This window comes from Suricata suricatta, chromosome 10 (genome assembly GCF_006229205.1).
Source record: "Suricata suricatta isolate VVHF042 chromosome 10, meerkat_22Aug2017_6uvM2_HiC, whole genome shotgun sequence".
NCBI lineage: Eukaryota > Metazoa > Chordata > Mammalia > Carnivora > Herpestidae > Suricata > Suricata suricatta.
In genome coordinates, this window is record NC_043709.1 from 119,065,645 (window position 1) to 119,087,406 (window position 21,762).

The window sequence follows — 21,762 nt, forward strand, 5'->3', positions numbered from 1 at the left end:
TTTCCAATTAGGCTGTAAGCTCAGTGAAGGCAGAACTGTCCTGTTCACCTTTGAAAATCCACCCCCAAGCACAGTGTCTAGCATGTAATACCTATTTCATTCGAACAAATACAGGGATGGATAATATGGAGAAGGGATTCCTTCACTGAAAGGCAAGAGCAGGTACCGTCCATTATGTCCCCAATTTTTGATACAGCCTTGCAATAGATTTTGATAAGAACTTTATTTTTTTTTCATTCATTCAGCATACTTTATTTACAACCACCATTTTTAAGTTTCAATATCTACCTCAATACACTAAGACCATTCTTTTTAAGATGGGAAAATAACATTTCCCATCTAAGTAAAGGATTTCTACTTTAATTGTTAGCATTCTATCTCTTCATTGGGTATTTCTTGAGGCATTATCTTTATTGACCTTGGTACTAGGCGCTGCTTTTACTTGCTGCTGAGCATAACAAACTCACATTCAGGTGACAGAGTCAGAAATGATCATCAAGTCGTCATTACGGACTACAGATCACAGAAAATAATTAGAAATCCCAAATTCACATTGTTTCTAAATGTGCGTGGGAAATTGTATGTTCCGATGTAGTGAGCATTAGTCACAGCTTAGGTCCTAATGAGGGTGACTACGGGCATAAATTACACATCTTAGGAATAATTGGGCACATAAAATAAGCTACTCAGAACCAAATGCCATTCTAATGCAACATTCTCCTGAAAGTATTTAAGAGAATTCTAATATCTTAAAAATATAACAAAGCATAATAAAGTACCCTCGTGACATTACTAATTAAGCACAGAGCAATGCAAATGATCCCAAAATTTGTGATTATACTTCATGCAAAATCATGGTTATGTTTGTGTGGAGGTTTGAAATCCATTCACACTCTTAATTCATGATCCAAATATAGAAATATATTACAAATTGTCTCAACACCAAATCATCTCCCTTTGACTTACTAGTCTAACCTGCACACAACTTCTTTCTGGAGAACTTTATTTTTAAAGATTTCTACCACTGTTATGCATTGGGGTCTACACCATAAAACTTAAATTTTAAAATTCTGTCTAACCTTCCAAGGTTATTTCTGTGGTGTGAGATTCGTTATTGAAAATATATCTGTTCTATTGTCGCTCCTATCCTTGTAATAAATGTAGTAAGAGGCAAAGTGTTGTGAAATTTATCTCTCTAAGCTCCAGTACTCCATGTGACCTGATTCAAAGATGCCTAAGGAACAAAAACACGAGAGTTTTCCTCATTAGTTACCTACAAAGCAAAACAACTTTATTACATAAAAAATCATGCCTGGGGCGCCTGGGTGGCTCAGTCAGTTGAAGTGTCCAGCTTCGGCTCAGGTCATGATCCCACGGTTCATGGGTTTGAGCCCCGCGTCAGGCTCTGTGCTGACAGCTAGCTCAGAGCCTAGAGCCTGCTTCAGAGCCTCTGATCCTCCCTGCTCACACTGTCTCTCTCTGTCTCTCAAAAAAAATAAAAAACATTAAAAAAAATTTTTTTTAATCATGCTTATCAGACACTGACACCAACTATTTCTTACCTCTTGCTGTCAGATTTGCATGTAAATGAAGCGAGACAATGGCCGAACAACGGCTTCAATGGGTCTCTTGCATCTTCTGACTGGTTCACTCATTCGCTACGCAGACACATTCAACATCCTTTCCTATTTTCAACCCCTACTCCACACATCTGAATGTCTGTCTCTTCATTCACACTCACATCTCCTGAGATAATGCTTTTCCTTGACTAACTGACTTGAGAAAGGGAGAAACAGGTGTTGGGTTGGGTGAGTTTGTTCCTTATGTATGCTACCCCTTACCCCTAAGTCAATTACTTTGGAAACAAAGGAAAAGTTACTTATGCTCATGACTGATTTTATTTACATTATAAATATCATCATATCTAATGACCCTGATGTTTACCAACTATTCCTTTTAATATGGGAAAGGTACATAGGATCACACTCCTAAAAGTTTATGAGGAATTTTAAGACTTGGAAAGATTTACAGAGACACACAGTTGGAGAAAACGGTGGAACTGTTAAGCTACGATAATACAACTGAAAATCATTCCTCAGAACTGCATCAGGATAAAGCAGTGTTTCAATGTCGGAAGCCTGAGCCTGACTTCTAAAGCCAGTAGTTCAGAACTTCACCACTAGGGGGCACTGGACTTCAGCTCCACCTTCTGGCTCAGAGTCAGAGTCAGAAAAGAAAGGAAAAAGCAGACCCCAAACGAAAGCTTTTCATCATTGCCATAGAAACAAATGTTAGGAAAAAATGAAAAATTTGATAAGTATACCTTAATTATCAGTGAAAATGAAGAGTAAACAACTAACACAATGGCCTATACCTATAGGCACCAATTCCCTCCAATTCTGGATGAAATGAAACTAAAAGCTGTCCAGGAAGATAGTACATCCAGATTCTTATGTAGAACTTGCCATAAAACCCACGGTATTTTCAAATATGAATTTTACACAAAATCAAATCCCTGCCCTATTTTCACAACAAAATAACATCTTACTGACTGTACCAACTGTGAATGATCTAGAGAAATTTGTTTAGTCGGTCTAGATGTATTTATTGAAGCCCAATCTGTGCTATTCTGTAATGATGAATTAAACACATGTCAGCCCTGTCCCCATGAAGCCTGTTGTTTGGGAGTAAAGGAGATATTTCACACACACACACACACACACACACACACACACACACACACACACACTACTAATACAAACTGTGTTAAGAACTACAAAGAACAAGAACTGAGAATAAAGGGAGACGATTTAAATTGGCAAGTCAAAGATGCGACATTGAAGCCAAAACTTGGGGGTAAAGGAGTCGGTGGGGAAGGCGTTTGCCAGGAAGAGAGAATGGGAGATTGTCCAAACCAATTAACATCCCCATACAATTTGAGGACAATATTTATAATTAAATTTTAGTGGCAATCGAAAATGTACTTTTTATGTTTCAAACCCATTCTTATCAATACATCCCATGCAATTTTAGAACAAACACTAGTTATTATAAATACAAAAGTTTTCCCTGATGATACAAAACTAAAATAATTCCATTCACCATGTAGACGAATTTCCAGTAATAAAGATGCTATATGGATATATTAACAAATCAGCTGCTCTTGGAAGGATTTTGTCTCTCTCTCTCAAAATAAATAAATAAACTTTAAAAAATCTTTTTTAAAAAAGGGGGCACCTGGGTGGCTCAGTCTGTTAAGCTCAGGTCATGATCTGACAGTTTGTGGATTCCAGTCTCACATTAGAACCCTCGTTTCGGATCCTCTGTCCCCCTCTCTCTCTGCCCCTCTTCCACATTTTCTCTCTTTCCCTCCCTCTCAAAATAAATAAATAAATTTTAAAATGTAAAAAATAAAAGAATTTTGTAAAATGATGGCTTCAACAGTTACTCTACTAATGTCTGAGATACCCGGAAATACACGAATCTCATTATCTTGGCACGTGACTTGTTATCTTGGCACATGACATGTCACTTTAATTTTTTTTAATTGATTTTTCTCTTAATTACTTGACCATCATTTTATGTGTCTTCTAAGTTTAGAAAAAGGAAACTTTGACAACTATGAGAGCAAAGCTGTTGTACAAGTTAACACAAAGGATTTGGGGTTTCCATCACCCTTCCATGAGATCATGATCTGAGCTGAAATCAGGAGTCGGATGCTTAACTGACTGAGCCACTAGGGTGCCCTTAATTTATTTAATCTATTCAAATATTTAATTTTATTCAAAAGTTTTAAAAATCTGTTTGAATTCTAGCTGGAATTGTACAGAATTTTTTTGTTTAGAAATTTTAAGTTATTTTTTAATTTTTTAATGTTTATTTATTTTTGCGTTATTTTTTAATTTTTTAATGTTTATTTATTTTTGCGTGAGCAAGGGAGGAGCAGAGAGAGAGGGAGACACAGAATCCAAAGCAGGCTCCAGGCTCTGAGGTGTCAGCACAGAGCCTACCACGGGGCTCAAACCTACTGACTAGAAGATCATGACCTGAGCTGAAGATAGATGTTTAACCAACTGAACCCCCCAGGCACCATGAATTTAATTTATTTTTAAAAATAAACTCTGCCCACAACACAGGCTCGAACTCATGACCCTGAGATCAAGAGTCACATGCCCCAACTGAGCAAGACAGGCGCCCCTTGCATGGAGTTTTTAAAATTAATGTTGGAAGAATTAACATTTTGATGATATTGAGTTTGGAGACACCCGAGCAAGAGCACAATAGGTCTTGTCAAATGTCACTTCATGTTCTTCTGTCTGATTTCAGTTTTCCTCATCTACACCACTCCATTTTGAAATGTAATCCAACTTCGCAACTTGAGGAATGGGCTATTTTCAAAGCTGAAAACACCATAAACGTATAAAAATTGCTTTTGATATTATTATTGTTGACCTGGCAAATATTATTGTTTTCCATCAAAAAATTTTAATTCTATAGCCAAATACACCTAACTCTCCTTGTATAGCTTCTGGATGTGTGGTGTCATCTAAGAACAGCTCTGTTATCTCTATGTGGTATGCATATTCTCCTGGGCTTCCTTTTAAGATTTTAAAAATTATTTTATTGTTTACATTCACATCTCTAATCTATCTGGAACTCATTTTGTTTTTGGTTGAAGATTCAGGTCCAATTTTATTGTTATTCTGATGGATGCACCATTATGTTATTCTTATGTCAGCACCATTTATGAACTAATACAACTTCTTCCCACTGACTTGAACCAACACTTTCATTGTATATTAAATTCTTATACATATTGGAATCTAGTTCAGGATTCCCTATGCTATCCTACTGATCATTTTATCTCTTGCTGTACTAATCCCATATTGATTTAACTTCAGTGGTTTTATATTATGCTATGGTAACTCATAACTTAAGTTCTCCACTGGTCTTCATTTTCATACTTTTAAAGGCTCTTCTCAGGCATTTCCTTTCCATTCAAACTCTAGGATCATTTATCCATACTTTAAAAAAATTCTATTGGCTTGTAATTGAAATTGCATGGCATTTATATATTATTCTGGGGAAAATTGCAATATTTATCTACCGAGACTTTCAGCTGAAAACATGAACTGTCTTTATACTTTTGCAGATCTTGTTCAATGTTCTCCAATAGGATTTCAAAATTTCCTTCATTTGTATCACCTCTCTCTTATCTTGGGATTAAACAGAAGCATTTGAAAATGGATATTTTATTACTAAGTTAAAAAGTGTGTGTATGTGTGTATAGAAGATAGCAATCTAATTATTGATCTAATCTAATCTAACTGATACCAGGATTGCTGAATTCTCGAAATCCTAGGAAATGGGACAACATGGCCAACCTCATTAAAAAAGGGTCAGAATTTGAGCCAGGAGAAAAGAAACCTTTGTCTTATGCTTAAAATTGGACTTATTTTTATCCCTTCGTGAAATTTATAGTTATTGCAATCCTATCTGAGAGTTTCAGAAACATTATCTTTGCATACTCTTGCAATTAAAGATATTATCTAAGATGAAATATTTTCCGTGCCACTAGAAACAAAATCTCTGAATCAAATCATTGTGGAATCATCACTAGAGTCTTACTTGACTAGAAAGTTTAGAAGCTTCCACAGCACATTCAAAATCTGGTCTTCCAATTACAGCAGGCTCTTTATTCATTACTCCTTGCCCTTTCTTGTATTCTGCCTAAAATGAATAAATATGAAAATGTTAACTATTCCTACTTTCCAATGAAGAATTACATTACTTAGCTGAAATAAAATATTAGAGAGGGTCAGTCTACAAAAAAACATTCCTTAACAATCCACCAAATGCTAAAATGTGACTATTGGGGAGGAAATGGACTCAGTATGGTTATTTAAATAAACTCAACCCTTTTGTAGTAAAATAATTCCCTAGTTTGAATCTTTGTACTCTATCATCATTATCATCATTGTGTTTCTGTATAAACACTGAAAAAAAATTAGGAGCAATTTCTGGATAATTGGGATCCCAAATTCTGCACGCAGATAGCTTGCATGGCTCGCTTGGTCTTAGCAACTAACCTAACCCTGTTTGGGTAACGTGAATCTAAATTTTGTAAATAGTTATTGACTTTTAAGGCGAGTATAGTCTACATTATTCAAATATTTGGTTTGGGTTAGGCCATCATTTTTAACCAAGGTGTAAACGTATGTTTAAGTTAAATGGTGTTAACCAAGAAGGGTATTTTGGAGAAGATAAGAAAACAGCCATGATGCGTATAAATGGTGGCAAAAAAGTATCTGCACAGTTAATAGGAACACGATGGGAATAAGACCAAGTGACATTCTTTGGGGCAAGATAAGGCGAGAGATGAGACCAGATGACTGACAAAGCTGACTTTCAGGTTGAGACATCTGAATGTTACCTTATGCTCACATAGCACTGACTTCTCTGAAAGTATGGCAGCAGCAGCCATTGTCAAGGCAACTTTGAGCAGTTTGTGCATATACCTGAATAGCCTACGTAGTCAAATGGATAATTCAGATTCTAAAAAAACTGAGATGTAATTAATTCAGATTGATTATTTTCACTAATTAAATTAACCATTCAGCTACCAAAGCCGCGGGCTATCTTTTACAAAACTAAGAAACCATTGCTGCTCAAGATAAGAAAGAGAGATTACATTGCTTATGATCTTGGAGATCTGTGTTGCCATCTTGATGTCTGGTCTGTTGAGATCCGCACTATATGTGTGGGCGTCCTGCACATCTTTTCTGTAAGAAATCTGATCCAAGAGACAGTTTTGATTGAAAGAAAGAAAAAGAAATTAGTAAATTTATATAACTACCAGACTTCATGTCTATAAAATCATTTATCTGTACCAGTATCTATAAAAGTATCTAGTCATGAGTACTGATACTTTTAGTATCTAGCAACCACCATCACAGGGACTCCAAAAAATAAAAGCAGTTACATCAAGAAACATTCATTCTCTAAAACGCACATAGATACAATCAAACTGAAGTATGGAAAACAGACATTTAAAGAGAAAAACATATGTAAATTTTACCAAACCTACTTTAGATGATGGTGGTTACTCAGATGTTAATTCGACTGACAAACAGGAAGAGAGACCAGACCCAAACTGGTAAAATGCACCCCCACCACCTTCTCCCACGTCAACACCTCACCAACCTGTCCATGTCTCTGTTTCTTCAGGTCAGTCATAAGCTAAAGGAATATTTATCTATTTTCCAGGTGTAATTCTATTTGGCAATATCACCAGGGGCTGATCGACTTGTCCGTTACATTAGTTCTATTAACGTTCTAATGCAGAGAGTGGACCCACCTTCATTTTTCAAGGCACAGAAAGGTAGGACACTGAAACTTACAAGTGAACATCTATACAAAATGCACAATTAATTATATTTGTACAATGCAAATATTTCTAACGTTGCCTGCAAATTTTCTACAATAGCACCATCTAAAGTACTTATTCAAAAATTAGGTTCCTAACGTCCTCCCCAACCCTACATAACAGAATTTCTGTAAATAGGGCTCAAGAATCTGCATTCTAATGAATTCCCCTGTTGATTGATATAAGCCAGTGTTCTAGACAATATCAATGTATATTGTCATTTTCCCTTCAGTCTTGTAAAGTTAAAAACCATTTGCACTTTCTTCATCCAAAAATAATTATCAAAAAATGCATTAATACTTTGATGGGCTCCCTACGCATTATATTATTTCATTTCAGTGAAATGTTTATATACATTTCTATTTATTCTTTTAAGGGCTTGCTTTTGCCTCACTGTGTTTTAAACTGTGTTTATAATCATGAATCTAACAAGCAAACACAACTTCAATAGAATCAGCATAATTTCAGCAAGAACATCTGTTTTCTCCAGTATTTCTGTTTTCATAGGCTTTACCTTCACAAGTAATTCAGGTAGGTTTTGTGCACACAGGTAGCAAAAGAAACACGAAAATAGGCTGAAACCTGAGTTACATTATTGGGTGAATTTTAAATCTGTAGGGATTTAAAATTAAGCCAATTTCATTGGCTTCAAATAGCAACACGCTCCTGCACCAACGATGGCCAATCAACCTCAGCCTGCACTCGGTTAAACACAAGCTGTGTAAACAAAAACCAACTCTCAGGTGAAAACAAATCGAAATTACTACCCACCTACAGACTAACTGTTTCCAAGTTACTGCATTCATACAAAAACCACAGGGGGGGAATGTCTTTTTGTTTAGAAAAGAATGCGGATAAAAATGGAAACCCTTACTTTTTTGAAAAGGGCTGCAACCTTCCAGAAATCTAAGCTTTGCACGGGTTATGTAATTATATGCTGCTCAGCCTAATGGCTGCGTGAAGAGAGGTGAGGGGCACAAAGGCAGCAGGAGCAGGGCTCTGAATAGGGCCCCATCATCCATGGAAATTGCAAATTAGAGGCCGGCATATGTGACTCAAAACAAATATTAAGATTGACAAGAGCTGCAAATTCAAACAAGCGGACGCCACAGAGTCGCACAGGAGAGCGGCGCGGGAGCCTGGTCACTAGTCAGATCTTCCAGAACATCACCGCGTGGGGATGTCCGTGGGAGCAGGGCTGTATGTGGGGGGACACAGGGCTGCCGGCTCCTGGTTTGCACTCACTCTGAGCAACAATGGCTGAACTTGGTGGTGTGGCAACATGGCTTCCTGAAAGGATGGCCCGGCCTCCTCCTCCCAACCTGCGGGCGGCTCTGAGGGGAGCTCTCCTGACATTTCCCAAACGTCTGCCATACGTCTTTGCTCCATTCTGCAGTCTGTTTAGCACCCAGGAAAAATAAAACCAGGACCCGGCAGAAGAGAGGTTTGGCAGTGGAAGGTCAAAGAATACCTATGGTGGTTTCCCTATTTCCGGAACACATTCAAAGCCTCAGCACTAACTGTATTGGAACAGTGGACCGACTGGCCTCTTCTCATGACAAGACGCTGTTCTACAGAATACTGTTGAAGAAGAAGGAAGTAGGCGCTCCTGAAAATCATCAGCCCAGGAAGCATGCAAGCTTGAGAGCCAGTGACTGTTTTTACCTTGTTTTATTGAGTGGTTTGTGCCCTCCTGTGTCCTGAAAGCATAGAAGAGAAGAAAAAAGCAGGAGGAGGGAGAAAAGAAGAAGAGAGAAGAGAAGGAGAAAAAAGAGGAAGAAAAATAACACTAATAATAATTTCCATTTTAGACCATTTATCATGAACCAGGTAGCATTCTTTTTTAATTTTTTTTATAGTTTTTATTTTTGAGAAAGAGAGAGACAGAGCATGAGTTGAGGAGGGGCAGAGAGAGAGCGGGACACAGAATCTGGAACAGACTCCAGGCTCTGAGCTGTCAGCACAGAACCCAATGTGGGGCTCAAACCCATAAGCCGTCAGACCATGACCTGAGCTGAAGTCAGCCTCTTAACCAACTGAGCCACCCAGGTGCCCCCCAGGTAGCATGTCAAGGACTTATCATCACTGCCTCACTCACACATTTCTAGAATGCATGACTACCAGGATTTCTATCCATGACACCCAGTTCTGTCAACTACTCTTCTATCTCAAAAGTTTTCTTAATTTTAACTATTTATTCTCATTAATGAACATTAGAATGATTCTAGTAAACTCCAAACAGAAACCAAATGAAACTTTAGTGGACATTGCACTCAACCTACAAAATGATTTAGGGAAAAATATCTCAACAGTCTATTCCCAGGAAATGGTGTTATTTCCCCACTTCTTTCAATCTTCTATTATACCTTTCATTGAAGTTTGATCATTTCCTTCTATAGGTCCCACACAAGGTAATAATGGAATTCTCATAAGATGACCATTTTCTTATACATTGATCTGTAACCAAGATAAACTTTACCTTTTTAATAATATCTACAAAGAGTGATTGTGGTTTCTTCTTCAGGAACCCCTAGAATTATTACTATATCTTCTTGATCTCTTCCTTCTCTTTACCCCCCAGTAAATTTATTTCCTTGCCCTTTCCCATGTATCAGGGTCATTTTCCTTTGTAATGGACATTTGTAATTTTTTTTTTTATCCACCTGGGATTTTTCATTCGAAACTGTCTCCCTCACTCCATGTGATGTGGTGGGACTGTCCAATGCAGCCTACCTTCTTGATGACAGAAATAGCCACATGACAGTCTGTCCAATCAGATACCCCATCCCCTTGGAAACCATGACCATTAAGGGGGCAGACACATAACCGAGGGAGGGCCAGAGTCCCGGATGCACCTGACTGAGGGAGAAAGATCGGCTGTCTTTCTCTCTGGGATCAGCTGCTGTGGGGATGATTTGATTTTGGAAACATCAGCTGCCATCTTGAGACCACCTAGACAGAGTCCTCCGAAAGCAAAGCCACAAGACGGGTCGAGAGGAAATGTCCCAGGGACACTGTGAGCCTCTGGATCCAGTTACACTTAAAGTAGCTTGAATTTCCAATGATGTAAACCAACAACCTCCCACATTTTATTTAGCTAACTTGAGATGGAGTTCTGGTGCTAAATCTAGAAACTCCTGAATAATGCAATCTCCACGTCATGTTTTTCTGCAGTGTCAAATCTGTTCTTGGTTGCCTCCAATAAAGATATTAATTCTATCAAAATTTGTTTTTGAATTTCTTTTCTCACCATGTTCACTTAGCCTCTCAACTCGTACTTTCATCATTTTATTGTCTTTTAAGCTCAGCTTGTTCCTTATAATCCACCTCTTTAACATGTTTGGCTTTTTTTTTTTTAACACTTGTGCAGAGCGTCCAACATGCCAGCCATTGTCCTCAACACTTTACATGCATTGAGGCATTAAATCATCATCCGCCCTTATTGTGCTGGATCCGCTGTTCCCAACTGGGCATTGTCAATACTCCCTCCCAAGACTGGAACTAGCTAGCCAGAACCCCCTTCCTTGTATTGTTCTGGGTCAGGCTTGGCCAATAAGAGACTCCGATTTAGGTAGCTGGAGATGCCAAGATTGAGAGGTGAGGGCCGGTGAGCAGACTTAAAGAAGGCAGAATGGCTCTTACTAACTACTCTTAGAGTTGAACAAAATACTAATGTATCTATTTTAATACTAAGTCCTAAAGTGCTGTTATTGGAAGGCACATCAGCAAATCACATGGAACCACAAATGTTTTCCCAGTATTATTTTCTGATTTATCTCTGAGCTTTTTCACTTTCTGATGGAAAAGAAATTGTATCTCCTGATAAGTTTTTATTGCCATCAAGGAAGTATATACATCATGCTTGAAAAGAACATTAAGTCTCTTGTTTCCCCTGCTGAATACTTCCTTCTAAGCACTGAATTGATTACCAATATGGTGTTTTAGAAAAGTTTACCCTCCAATTTCATCCCAAGTCTATACAGACCACATTACTTGCAAAACCGAAGATGGCAACTCAAAATTTGTTTGACTTCCCTCAAAACTATTGGGTTTCACATCTCTGATAAGATTGATGGGAACTAATAATGTTACTGAGGTTTTCATTTCGAGCCCATCTTTAGGGGAAAGTAACAGGATAGATTATCCCCAGTTTCTCTAATTACATTAGAAGAATTTGGCAGGGGTACGTCCCTTAAGATACAAAAGGATTTAGAATGGGCTGTTTTTAATAATTTCTTGATTTTAGTATCAACAAGATAGATAGTTATATGGGTTCAGAAACATCTTGAACATGCCCTTCTGACCTACATGCTTCTTAATATAAATTTCATATTGAGTTGGCTCTTTTCAAAATCTAAGCTCTTCTAATTATTTCAAATTGACTATGAAATCATCCTAACCTCTCAAATCACCCTTTAAAATTGGAGAAGGACCAAAGAGGACTCCTATTTTATGGAGAAGCTCTTCTGCACAGCCCTTTACATATACCATCTCATTTAACACTTGTGAGAACCCAGTGAGATAGATCGTCACTGCCCCATTTTACAGATGGGGTGCTGAAGTTTGGAGATGTTAAGTAACCTGTCCAAGGTCATCCAGGTACCATGTGGTCTGACTCCAAATTCCTTTTCTATTATGTGCTACAGTAGTGGGGAGGGTATTCAGATATATGAGGTCTTCCCTGTTCTATGCTCACTAAATTTAGGGGTGACAGAAGAGACTAGCGCCCCTCAAATAGTCTGCCTCTCAAAACCCTCAGTTACGCAGAGGTGAGACCGATGGTCCTCACTGGAGTCCTCGCCTCGCAAAGCCTGAGGGAGAGAGTGGTTCTAAAAGAAAAATCACACCCTTAAGCCCACTGATGGATGTTCTAATAAAACCCTGTGCTGAAAGAAGGCAGAAATTACAAGGTTTAAATCCCACTGTCCTGGTTTCCTGGTTCCATAACAGATCCTGGAAAGCTCACTTGTTTCGGGGAGAAACATAAAAAGGCAGGTAAAGATGCCTCCTTGCATTGTTTCTCTGTAAATCAGATGTACATGTGACAAAACTATTTTAAATTAAATCGCGTCATTTATGGGCACAATGTAAAGCGGCGCTCCACATTTATGAAAGAGTAATTCTGTTAGTTCTCTGCAGATGACGTTCATGGACCGAAGTTTTCCGGGAGACAAGGTTTCGTTTTCCGTGGCGATGCGGTCGCCTCGCCTACGAGCCAAGAGAGGTACCTGCTTCCCTGGGGCTTTCAAGACCTATGTTTAAATTTCATATTGTAGGGACAACAAATGTATTATTCCGAGTGCCTTGACTCTAGGGGAATATCAACTACTTCACAGGTAGAATACAAATATCATTCTCACTTTAAATCTGAGTAAATAGTCTTAAACACTTTCTAAATCCTATTATATGTACAAACTTTGCATGTAAAGGTTGAGCCGAGAAGGCAGAGGAGTGTAAGTCAATACACCCTTCTCCCATAAGTACACAGTATTGAATGGAAGAGAAAAGGCCTTTATACTCTATTCCCTCAATCCCTCAATCAAAGACCTTTTAAAAGAAAAGGCACAGTTAAAATAATAACCCCAGTTCTATGATAAGGAACTTCCGTATTTGAATTTCATTGAATTATAGAGTTGGAAAAAGCTTCCCCAGGGTCCGTGTAACGTGGTCCAGCCCCTCCCGGACCCCCGCCACCGCCTTCTTTCCTGCAGCACCTTGAATCTGTTGATCTAAATTCAGATGATAACTGATTTTGTCCCACATTAAAAATAATTTCATGTAAAATCCTGACCAGTAACCAGTGACTTTCAAGAGGGAGGTAGGGAGGTAGCAGGGCATCACAGAAAGCACAGACTTGGGAGTCTGACCCTTTGGCCTCATTGTCTGCATCTACAAAATGGGATTCAGTGCAGGGACTTTGCGAGACCTGGAAATCATCAGCGTCTTGGCTCAGTTCCTGCCGAGCAGCAGTGCTCGCTAAGTGGTGGTTATTATGATTATGATCCTCATTCTGTAAGCAAACGGTTCTTACGAAGCATCCCCTTAAAATGGCCTTGCTGGTAATTACAGACATGGAGCGTCCTCATCTCTTATCAAGGTTAAGCCACCTTAGAAAATGGTCTTGTTATTGGCGTATGTTTACACATCTGAATTAAAATGTAAAACCTCACTCAGTTTTTACTTAAGCATTGACCTATTACAATCTAATATCAGATTAAGTGTTGCCAACCTGCAAAGAGACACTGAGCAGCTAAAGGGCACAGAGTCAGCAAAGCACCATTTAATAAGGGAACAAAGCAGTGGGACAGAGCCCATGTGAGATGACAAAGACGTACCAGGTACTTTCCAAAGAAAGGGGGTGTCTTGCCCCAACTAAGGTAGACACCTTTATCTTAACCGATTCTAACCCACAAAAAACCAAGCACACAGCTCCCACATTCCTTCTAGAAGCAAAGAACTGATAACAGGGAGGCAAATGGGCTACCACTGAAATTTCAGGAAGAAACTATCCTGGTGGCCGTTGAGCAAACACATGGAAGTTTTGATGTACCTGCTAACTTACAACGTTATAACCTGCTAACTTATAAAAGAATTCATTTTCAAGGCGCCTGGGTGGCTGCGTCAGTTGAGCGTCTAACTTCATCTCACAAGTTAGAGACCCGCATGGGGGTCACTGCTATTAGCACAGAGCCCACTTTGGATATTCTGTCTCCTTCTCTCTCTGTCCCTCCCACTCACACTCTCTCTCTCTCCCTCTCTCTCTCTCTCAAAAATAAAAAAAAACAATTTGTTTTCATTTTCTATGAGTTTGTTCAACTGCTTTCATGTTCTCCATGGGTCTTGAGTTTGACAATTTTCTTTTGTATACATTCCAAAAGAAACAGTAACAGGGTACAATCTCATTAGCATTTGTGACTCTTCCTTGGACCAGTGATTTCTGGGGCCCTGTCTCCAAGTTCTTCTGTAAGTCTAGACTGGAAACTAAGGGAGCTTCACCATCAAGTCAAGGGCACTCTAAGAAATGCTAGTAACCCGATAGGTCCAAATCACAATATCTAGTATCTGTAAGTACCTGACATTTTAAAGGCATTCCACAAGGTTTTAATGCTTTTGATAGAATAATTCAGAAGGACTTTTGACTGAACAATGAAAGATTTAAAAAAAAAAAAAGAAAAGAAAAAAAGTGTTTAAGTCCTTTTCAAACAGGAGAGCTGTAATAATTAAATTTCAACAACATATCCATTAGCCCTCATTGGTAAACTACGACTCCCCAGAAAATCATGAAGATGGCTTCCTTACATTACTCTGGTGTTTATTGACCTCCATGGCATGTTTGATCTCGGGGGGCTCCTTCATGTGGGCATAATTTGAGAATCCTTTGGCGGCATCATGTTTCTGTTTATAGGCAACCTTAAAAAACACAAATCATTGTTAGTTTCATTCAGGGGTATATTAAATTCTTACCTGTTAAATTTCAGTGTTTTGCCAGGAGTTTGTGTTTTTGAATGCCACCATGATGGACATATTTGCTTAAGCCTCCACAATGAGAGAATATACACAGTGCTTTAATGTTAGTGCTTCAGGTTAGACTCGTAATTTGAACTCTTCACAGTTTATCTCAAAAGTCCGTATGCTGAAATTCCCACCCATACTCAGCTAGCTTAAATCTCAACGATGGTTTTGGGAAACTTTCCAAATCTATGAGCCTTTTGGGGTCATAAATTCCCAAGGTTTAAATCTTGGGAAAGCAACTGACCAAATGAGGGGAAATGATCCGGCATTTAAAGGTAAATTTTTCATTTTTTAATTAGTTATTATGACTTTCCGTAGGCACAGCTATATTATAACGTAAACCTCTCATGAAACGCCTAACCTTTGGCAGAAAATATAACAACGCAGGCAGATTTCTGAGATACTGTCAAGGCCTGTCCTCTGTGAGAGAAATGAGCATCATGCCAACAACATCCATTGCCACTACTTCAATATGTTCCCTCCTGGGAGGGAGAGAAGGCGTGAGAATGAGTACTTCAAAAATGGAAGTAACCAACCTCGACAGAGTTAGAAAAAAGATCTAAAAGACAACAAACAAATTATCCTGTTCCCTCAGTCTATCCCATAATCCTGTGTATTTCCCTTGCAATTTTCAAGTACTTTTATTTTTGTAGAATTACTTATTTTCTATCTTCCCTCACTAGAACATAATCGGCTAGTGTGCTGAATGCTCAGAACCCAAAATAGTGCCAGGCACACAGTAAGGATGAATGATTATTTGCTCAATGAATGAATGAATGAATGAATGAAAAAATAAAACAGGAATGAATGAATGACTTTAAAATTAATTTTCAATACATATTCAGAGTTGTATGATAAATATTCGAGTTAGAGTAACTTGACACGAGAGAATAAAGGCAATTTAGAGAGAAAAACTAAGAGAGTATTCACCAAGAACAAAACAAGATCTAATTTTTAAGAAAAAGGAATACAGCTAAACTAAAGGAAAACTTTTTACTAATGCAAGCCCCTTGACAATTATGTCTATATCTTCTTATACATCTTTTCATATCATAGTGAATGATGGAGTGTAGAAAGGTAATAAACGCTTGATGAATGAATAAATAAATGTATAAAATAGCCTCATCTTTAAAAAAAATGGGGTGGGGGTACCTGGGTGGCTCAGTCGGTTAAGCAGCCGGCTTCTGCTCAGGTCATGATCTCAAGGTTTGTGAGTTCAAGCCCCACTCCAGGCTCTGTGCTGACAGCTCAGCTTTGGATTCTGTGTCTCCCTCTCTCTCTGCCCCTGCCCTACTAATACTTTGTGTCTGTCACAATAATAAATAAAACATTTAAAAAATTTTAATAATAAAAATAAAAATTTAAAAAATGGAGCGCCTGGTTGACTCAGTTATGTGTCCAAATCTTGATTTTCACTCAGGTAATGATCTCACAGTTCGTGGGATCAAGCCCCACATCGGGTTCTGTGCTGACTGTATGTAGCCTGCTTGGGATTCTCCCTTTCTCTCTCTCTTTCTCCCTCTCTCTCCACCCCTTCCCCACTCACTCTCAAGCTCTCTCTCTCAACATAAACAAACTGTAAAAAATAAATAAATATTCTCATGAACCTGAACTGTTCATGAGTCTTAATAAACAGTATTAACCACTCAGTTAAATATAATATACTTGTCTAGAAGATTAAAGTGATCATTGCTAAATTAATTTTAGAAAATAAAATCATTGAAATTAACCATAAAAAACAAAGTCATCAACTGTCAGTATTAATCCTCCTCTCTGGCTCCTCTACATGGAAGAGAACTCACCCTGGGGCATCAGAGTCTCTAGGTTGTGAAAGTTGGGACACAAAGTTCCTCGTTTGATGAAACCCCAATCTGTCTTCCCCAGCAGCCATGTAGGAGTCTAGTTCAGGACAGAACTTCCAAGGTGGGTGCACAGGGACCAATGACTTCCATTCCTCCAGACCCTCTACACAGAGGAAGGCCCTGAGCCCCTGTGCCCCTAAATGCCCCCCTCTACACTAATTTACAATTACACTAATTTACAATTAGGCCATCTCTTTCTTATGCCCGGAATGTTCCAGATATGGTTGGACCCTTCCTAATTAGAACTGTCCAATTTAAGCCAAGTGTTGACCTCCTGTGCACTATACGCTACTCTTCATGTACCCACAGATCCCAATGTCTTCCTTTTGACAGCTCTGTTGCAATTTCTGTCAGCTAGTGTGCCCTTCCGTCTTGTTCAGTTCTGGCCTGCTCTGTTCTCACAGCCAGTCCTGCATATCTAGTTGATTATCAGGACTCACACACAGTACTCCATGTTATTCCAGGAATAATTCATCTTCTTAGTATCTGCCCATTGATGTAATCCATCAGGGTATCTAATTCTCACGAACACATCTTTACATTTTCATCAATTAGATAATGTTAAACAGGAAACCCATTAAGAACCACCATTTAAGTTGACAAAGACCATTATGTCAGTTTCATTGCATTCTATATTACAACTTCGGGGGAAAGGAGGAACAGTTTAATGGGTGGCCGGGTCACTTATGCCAAGAAGAAACTTTTATAAGACTCATTCCTTCATCTTAAATAAAAGGAGGTAGCATGTACTATCTCCTTTTTGTTGGGTGCCTGGTTTAGTTTTTAGTACTTGTGACTTTATAAACATAACCAGCGCAGCTGATCATTTAGTGGGTTATCATAGAAATGGTGAGTCATCAAGCACAATTTTAAAAAGCACCCTTTCTTTAAAAGGCTATGTAATTTTCTACTTGCAGCATTAAAAGTCATTTCATTTGTAGCTGCTACTAAGCACCACTTTAGAATTAAGATTACATCAAATTGGAGGCAGCTGAACTTTAATATATCATATTAATTTTCATACTTAAAATAGCTAATGAAAAATTATGTCAAGCTAATACATTTTCTGATAAATTTGTTTTCTTAGGACTTGGCATTATTGTGTGGCATTTCCCTAAATTAGCACTATTTTCTTCATACCCTGAGAATTAAAGTCACTTTGGTACTAGATACCCAACCAGCGGAGGACAACTTGCAATAGTCTTTTTTTTAATGTTTATTTCTTTCAAGAGAGAGAGAGAGAGAGATCCAGGGTGGGGCAGAGAGAGAGAGAGAGAGAGAAATTCCAAGCAGGCTCCATGCTGTTAACACAGAGCCTGATGCTGGGCTTGGTCCCACAAATCACGAGATCAAATCCCGAGTTGGACACTTAGCTGACAGAGCCACCCAGGTACCTCAACTTGCAATAGTCTTATATACTTATATATGAATATGTTTATAAAAGTAGTGTATACATTTATCCCAAATATTTGATAACATCATATATATTTATGTCATATATCTACATGAGATCTATATACGTTTCTCACTTCAGTATACTTTATAACTACTGTCTACGTAAATGGCATGTCTAATCCCACAGCACAGACACCTCTGAAACTCCTGAACCCTGTAGCCACTACAGATAAAAATGTAGGCTGTCCAACACCTCCTGAGTGCAGACACCTGAGTGGCCTGTATTACTTCTGTGGCAAGAGATTATTGAGCTTCTGCCTGAAAAAGCCCTGGGGAGAAGGATCTCATTTCATGGCATGGTCCATGCATTTCCAGAAACTTTCCTTGTGGTCTTTGTTTATAAAATGTTTAAGGAGGGGGGGTGGGATATCTAATAAAATGGCCTCCGAAAACCTCTACATCTTTCTCTCTCTTAGAAGGTATTTCTTCTTCTTAGTCATTTTCTATAAGAAGTATTAATCTAGCCAACTTTACCTTATCATTCTAGTTTGAACGAAAGCATCTGACAATGTCTGCAAATTGATTTCAACACAATATTTTGATTCGGTGTCCTAAGTATACGGAGACTTTTCATTAGAACCAAGAACACCATGAACTTCCAGAATTTGTCTAATACTCTGATTTAGCTTACCACAAATCTGATACTACCTGGACACAGTAAAAGGTTAGTTGTTTAATTTTTTCAGACACTGTCAAATAGTTTTACTTTCTTGCCAGTCTTATTGCCTGGTAAGCTCTGAGAACTGCAATTTTAACAACATAACCCTGGTTTAAACAAATCTCAAGGAATGTTATTGCATTGAAATGTTATTACGTTACATTATTTCATTGAAATAGATGCTTTATTCGGAATCCAGGTTTCTCCTTCCTAACAATCTCAGTGATTAATTACAATAGTGGGCAGTGTTGGGAGCACATACGTGTCTTTCCCAGGGTGCACGCTCTATTATAACATGGGGTATGCATAGAACACATGTTAACAATGTAAGTGACAACTTTTTCCAGAGGAGAAAAAAGATTCTATAATACGCAGTGTGGGTTATCTTTCCCGTTAAGTTCTTTCTCACATGCATTAGTGTACTATAGCTCTGTTTCTGCCGTAACAAGGTGAGAAAAGTCATACATTTTCTTAGCAAAATATCTGACGTTACCTTCCCAAGTATAAAAGTGAGAATACAATATTCTTAGGGTGCCTGGGTGGCTCAGTCGGTTAAGCATTCGACTTCAGCTCAGGTCATGATCTCGTAGTTAGTGGGCTTGAGCCCCGCATCGGGCTCTGTGCTGACAGCTCAGAGCCTGGAACCTGCTTCAGATTCTGTCTCCCTCTCTCTCTGCCCCTCCCCCACTCACACTCTGTCTCTCTCTCAAAAATAAATAAACATTAAAAAAAAGTTTTTAAAGAATAGAATATTCTTTCTCTCTTGTATAATTGTTGTTTGCCTCATATCAAGTGTTGTGTTGTATTTATTTGCTTTATCGGTAGTCTGTATTATCAGCAAGTGGGTAGGTGACCAGATGTTGGCAAGAAAAATATGAGGGGGCACATTAGTCATGGTCAGCCATGCAAAACCCTGATATATATTTTTAGCCTCGTGTTGCACAGCTGAGGTTAGCTTACTGCCAAGCTGAGTACACAGCAGACATTTAAATTTGTAATAATCAAGTACTTAAAAATGTTCTCCAAAAGATAACGATGTTCCATCGTTTTCAATAGCACTTTATTTTCAGACTATTTTTAAATTATCCTCTACTGAAAACTAAAACGATTCTGAAGGGAGAAGCAAACTTGTTTAATACAAAAAACAGTGGCAGAAAGAGGAGATACAGTGTGCGGTTAAGAACCCAGATCTTGGAGTCAGACTGTCCATACGCATGTTTCTGCTGTCTTTGCTCTGTGATCTTGAGTTCTGTGCTTCAGTTTCCACATCTCTGAAATGGGGCCATCTCACCGAGTAGTAATGGGGATTGAGTGGCATAAATATATGTAAAAATGCACAGACCAGCACCTGACACATAGTAAGCACATCTGTGTGTTCACTATTATTTTTCACCTAAAATGTAGCATGAAGTTTACATATAAACTATGTAAAAGGAACCATTTTCTTATAAAAGGAATCAACAAGTTCAAGAAAATCCATTTTACAAGTATTTTCGGAGTATCCTCCTGTCTGCCAAGGAATGTTCTAAGCTCGGCGGTAGAGCAGAGGACGAGACACATGAGGTCCTTGCTCTCATGTCACTTAGGAGACCAAGTAAGAGATTAATAAAGTTAAACAAAATTTTTTTTAAACTGTGCTATGAAGAAAACGAAACAAGATGAGTGAAAAATAGGTGAGATAGGCTATTTTGAAATTCTCTTTCAAGAAATACAGCAAAGGAAATGCATTGCATATCTCCTTATGTCTTGATGTACCAAAGGGGGAAAGTAGTCTTCCGGATTCAAATGAGTTTCTAGAATGACAGTCCGTATGTCACCTGCGGCTTGCAATCACTAACATGGCCGCTTCCACCTGAGGTGCTCTACGTGGAAACCGTAATCCCCGGAAAAGGAAATTCAGGAACCAGTGGCCCAGAGCGGAAGAAGCACAGCCCCATGGATCCGGAAGTTAACCATTAACCCCTTAATAGCCACTGTAAGATTTCAATCTAAGTAAGCTGTCCTCCTAAGATTAAACTTTGTCCTATTAATAGTTGTGGATGGGATGAGGAAAGACAGCATCAGGCGATAACAAATTGGCACATCCCTTTCATTTTCTGTGACTCCACCAGTGACTGCTAACAAGCACATCAGTTAGCGGCTTCTAATTTTCATGCACTATGTGATACCCAAGATGAATGACCTTTTTGCTAAATATATTTAAATGTACATTTTAAAGATTAGTATATTTTAAGATAATAATTATATTAGATTAAATACATATAACTTTACATATTATTTATATTTATATATTATATATTATTTATATAGATTATATATATAATTATAACAATTTAGGAAAACCATACCTCACTCTGAAGCTGGGTAACTTCTCTTGCAAAGACACTATCAGTTGTGGCTGGCATCTGTTTATATAGAGAATTGGAAAGATTCGCCTTAATGGCACCTTTGTATTTTGCCTAGAGAGGGGAAAAAGAGGGGAAAAAATAAGTATTACTTTTTTTTACCATGAATATTGAAATAGAATAAAAAGAAAGTTTCTTCAGAAACAGAATTAATTTAAAAACCTGAAGCCCACTTTAACCTCAGATACTAGACTGAAGAACATATTCTGAAGAGAGAGAAATCCAATTTATCGTGGGAAAAGCTTTAAATGAGACGCTCAAGGAAATAACGACTATTTTTCTATTTAAACCCCTGCACATTATTAAAAGGTAATCTGTTTGTATATTCTGAGAGTTCTATAGGTTTGATCAGCAAAGAAAAACATGAGAAAAATGAGACAACTAAGCTGTTGCAGAAAACACAAGGTGTCAGAATGTACTGTCTAGAACCCGAAGGCACAGTGC

General features: G+C 38.2%; 1 protein-coding gene across 9 annotated transcripts in view; it reads right to left on the minus strand.

Annotated features, from left to right (window-relative positions):
- NEBL (nebulette) overlaps window positions 1-21,762 on the minus strand; it is a 355,587-nt gene that overhangs the window by 81,621 nt on the left and 252,204 nt on the right. For 8 of the 9 annotated variants that reach the window (XM_029953719.1, XM_029953722.1, XM_029953721.1 and 5 more), the window contains 4 exons: window positions 21,262-21,372; window positions 14,726-14,836; window positions 6,692-6,793; window positions 5,629-5,730 (listed from right to left, as the gene is read on the minus strand). The exons of the other annotated variant lie outside the window; for it this stretch is intronic. In XM_029953719.1, coding sequence (XP_029809579.1) covers window positions 5,629-5,730; window positions 6,692-6,793; window positions 14,726-14,836; window positions 21,262-21,372 — 426 coding nt within the window. The remainder of the gene's footprint in view (window positions 1-5,628; window positions 5,731-6,691; window positions 6,794-14,725; window positions 14,837-21,261; window positions 21,373-21,762) is intronic. 9 annotated transcript variants of the gene reach the window in all.